A 3,666-nucleotide genomic window follows, 5' to 3' on the forward strand; every position below is an offset into this window, starting at 1 on the left:
GGCGGGGTTAATATTCATACTGCATATGTCCAGTTTCCGCACGCAATAGCTCTCGCTCATTATTCGATGAGAGGCTACAGCCGAAACGAGGTGTCAATACAAACGTAGTATCAGTATAGAATGTCTACCTATAGAATGTCTGTCGATACGTATTTCTTTTTACGTGAACAGGAACCATAGTTTCCCAGTTAAGAAGACATTTTAAGAAGTCTTCCTTTATTGTATCAAACGTGCTGTCGAGTTTATAACAACATATTGATAACGTGTTTTGAATCGCATCGATATCAAAGACATAAAAGAAGAAAAATTTATTTTTTTAGACTGTTTCAAATGTGTTAATCGTTTATGCATAGTTTCTTCCTTTTCAAGTCATAGAGTTAGAATTAATGACATAAAACGTGACAAATTTACGACGGTGTGCATTTAAGTGTTAAGACGAATCTGGATTCGGTTTTGATAGTGTCGTTGCAAAAAATTTTTTTTGAACAGCATCCTCTTATATACCATCGACACGCAGGAAACAATAACTATGGCAAATAACTATGCGGTGAGTACAAATAAGACAGCTTACTATATCCAACGCAACATTGTAGCAATGCTCGTTCCTCGTTCATGTACATTCTAGAAAATTTTTCCTTATATATTTATTTTCATTCATACAGCTGTAAACTTCGCTTTGCGATTTCTAATATCTCGACTATTGCGCACCTAGGACACGTTTATTCTAACTCGTCTTGTACCATGACACGCAAAGCGGTACAAAAGAAGGCATTGGACACGAATTGAACCGATATCAATTTGTTATTTATTTATGGTGTTTTTAATTAACTTGTTAATCAGGGCAGATTAATTGCGTCGCTCGAATTGGTGTTTGAACATAATACAGTGGAGTCTCCCATTCGATTTAATTAAATTTAATTAATTAATCACTGTATTGACAGCGAGATCCAATAGCAAGCAAAATGAAATAAGTTATTATAATCATAGATGTTTTTATTCAGAGACAACCTGATTAACAGGTTAATTCTTTCATTATTACTTTGTGGCGCATGTAGATGCTTAATGTCAAATATAACTATGCAGATATGAATAGACAGGAAGTAAAAATTATTGTACAAATTATTACACACTAAGTCAGACATGTTTTTATATAAATGATTAATTAGTAACAAAAAATAAGTTTAGTTATTAGATTCAGAGAGGATATTAAAGATTCAAAAGGATTTTTCCAATTTGCATAAAATGATACACGTTTGAATATATATTAAATTTTTTGATTATAATTACAATTATTATAATTATGTTATAATAATTTTAAACGCCAAAAGGATTAACTTTAAGAAATTTGGGAAAAATAAAAATATTTGCCATTTTTTAATCAAAGTAGAAAATAAGCTTAGTAAATTTCATGGTAAACGTATCGTTAATAAGATGTATAAACATAAGATTATCTAATATAAAAACGTTGTGTTGTGATACTATATGAATGCGCAAAGAGCTAATGGTGCAAGAGATATAAAATTTAAGAATTCCTTAAGTTTACCTACCTGTCGTTTATTTACAATATGCTATGCGATCAAAAGCGGGTTCCTCTTCTACGTTACAATTGTTTCAAGAATTGCGCGTCGCATTTATGCAAAAATTTTGTTCCAACGAATGATTTCTAATGCATTTATTGTCACTAATAACGGAACAACGATATTACGAATGATGATCGATTTGCTAATGATTGTTATAATTATGAGTATCTTAGCGATGAGCATCGTGTGTTAATCATCATACTTCTTAAATATATTTATGTTGCATTCTTGTCTAGTATAGCACGCAAAGCTGTACAGAATGAAAGAGTATTCGACAAGTACTGAAACGGTAACATCAATCTCTTATCTATTTATTACGCTGGATCAAATTTTTAGTGATGACCGAAGGACTTGCAGCAATCAGAAATTGCTTCGAAAGTTAAGAAATAAAAAAAATTCATAAACAAATGTTAAAACATTTATAAACGATTTATAAGCAAATGTTCATATTTAGAAACGCAGAAGTCTGCTGCCACGAATATCAGTCGATTATCTAATCGAGACACATTTCAGAAAATCACGTGGTTTCTAATGATTTATAGTTATATTCTGTGATGCAAATCGTTCAGTCTATGTTCAACAATTAATTACAATTGACCTACCGTGCAATAGTAACCCAAAGAAAGCTCCGGTACTAGACAAGTGATGGAAAGTGTCACTGGCTTTTGATATACCAAGATATTCAGTAGATCCTTTTGCATTCTTACGGTCTCTTCGTACCACATTATATCGTACACGCTCCGTGAAACACTTAAGCTCTGCAAAGTACAGAAAATTAAAGATTGGCTACGATTAAAACAATATATAGTCGGCGAATGAATACCTTCTCTTTCATATAATCAGCTGGCCACGCGTACATGTAAACGTACATAAGTAGGGCAGCGCTGAGGCCTGTGAACGCCACTTTTACTATTAGCGGCGTATTCTATTTGTAAAATAAATTGTTAGTTCATTGTTTCCAGTAAACATTCACCTTTGATCACATTCGAGACCGTTGCTTCATTTAACATTTCTACACCGCAGTCAAAAATACTGACTGAAATCAATTTTACTTATCAATTTTATTTCAGTTCTTGGAATCAGATATTAGTGAAGTTAACACTAAAGTGAGATTCTCCAAAATATTTTATAAAGGTTGATTTTAATATTGTTTAAAAATTATAAATATATAATATATTATATAAAGATTGGTTTTAATATTGTTTAATATTGTTTAAAAATAAATAAATGTATGAAAAACTATGCTGCACAGTCATTGACGTATAAAAATAGCGAAATATACAGGTATCATGACAGTCTTTTTTAACAAAAATCATGTTAAAATATGCTTATTTTACTTCAACGCGTGTAGAATTACTACCAATTCTACTGGAAATGAAAGAAAATGTGCCATCGGTCTTGAATGTGTGCGCATCTTTATGCAATTTCGCATCTTTATAAATACAGTTAAAGAAATGTTACAATCTATTATTGTCGTTTTATATATTTTTACGTACTGTGTACATTCTTTACATTTTCGCGCTCTTAAATTCCTTATAAATGCAGTTTAATGATAAACATCACTTACCATGGCTATTGCTGTGGCAGCTAGAGTCATAACGAACATGCATGCCGTTATAACAAAAAGTACCATTAAACGAAAGCAACTGACCACCTCTTCCGCATATCTGAAAAAGGAGAAGGTCTCACAGTTGACGTTGTTTATTTCATCCGCGATTAAACGTTTATACTTACCTCTTTAAACGTAACTGTTTCTCAATGCAAATGCCCATCATGCCAATGTCCGTGCTCCTCTGCATTTCCACGGCCAAACATTCGAATCTCGCGGCTGTAAACCAGATTAAAAGCGCCCCGAACACGGACAAGCATACGTGCGCGCAACATTGGCAACAAGCGATACTTTGATGAGCGCGTATGATGACGCTCACTAACGTGCGATTAACGTCAAATGGATATTCTGCGTGTATTATAGAAGAAAGTGGAAAGATTATTGGCGCGTATATACATATTAACACCATCGAATAAGTACCAGCAATGTAACTTCCGTAAAAGACATTACACCTCGCCAGATACGTGTAAAAGATTT

At 32.8% G+C, this 3,666-nt stretch overlaps 1 protein-coding gene across 1 annotated transcript in view; it reads right to left on the reverse strand.

The window, feature by feature from the left end:
* LOC122527755 overlaps positions 1-3,598 on the reverse strand; it is a 6,201-nt gene extending 2,603 nt beyond the window's left edge. Inside the window, exons 1-4 of the mRNA XM_043652235.1 lie at positions 3,315-3,598; positions 3,148-3,247; positions 2,404-2,505; positions 2,183-2,338 (exon numbers count right to left, since the gene is read on the reverse strand). Of these exons, the coding sequence (XP_043508170.1) occupies positions 2,183-2,338; positions 2,404-2,505; positions 3,148-3,247; positions 3,315-3,598 (642 nt within the window). The remainder of the gene's footprint in view (positions 1-2,182; positions 2,339-2,403; positions 2,506-3,147; positions 3,248-3,314) is intronic.
* Between the last annotated feature and the right edge of the window lie 68 nt (positions 3,599-3,666).

Source organism: Frieseomelitta varia, unplaced genomic scaffold (assembly GCF_011392965.1).
Source record: "Frieseomelitta varia isolate USP_RPSP 00005682 unplaced genomic scaffold, Fvar_1.2 scaffold_231, whole genome shotgun sequence".
Lineage (NCBI taxonomy): Eukaryota > Metazoa > Arthropoda > Insecta > Hymenoptera > Apidae > Frieseomelitta > Frieseomelitta varia.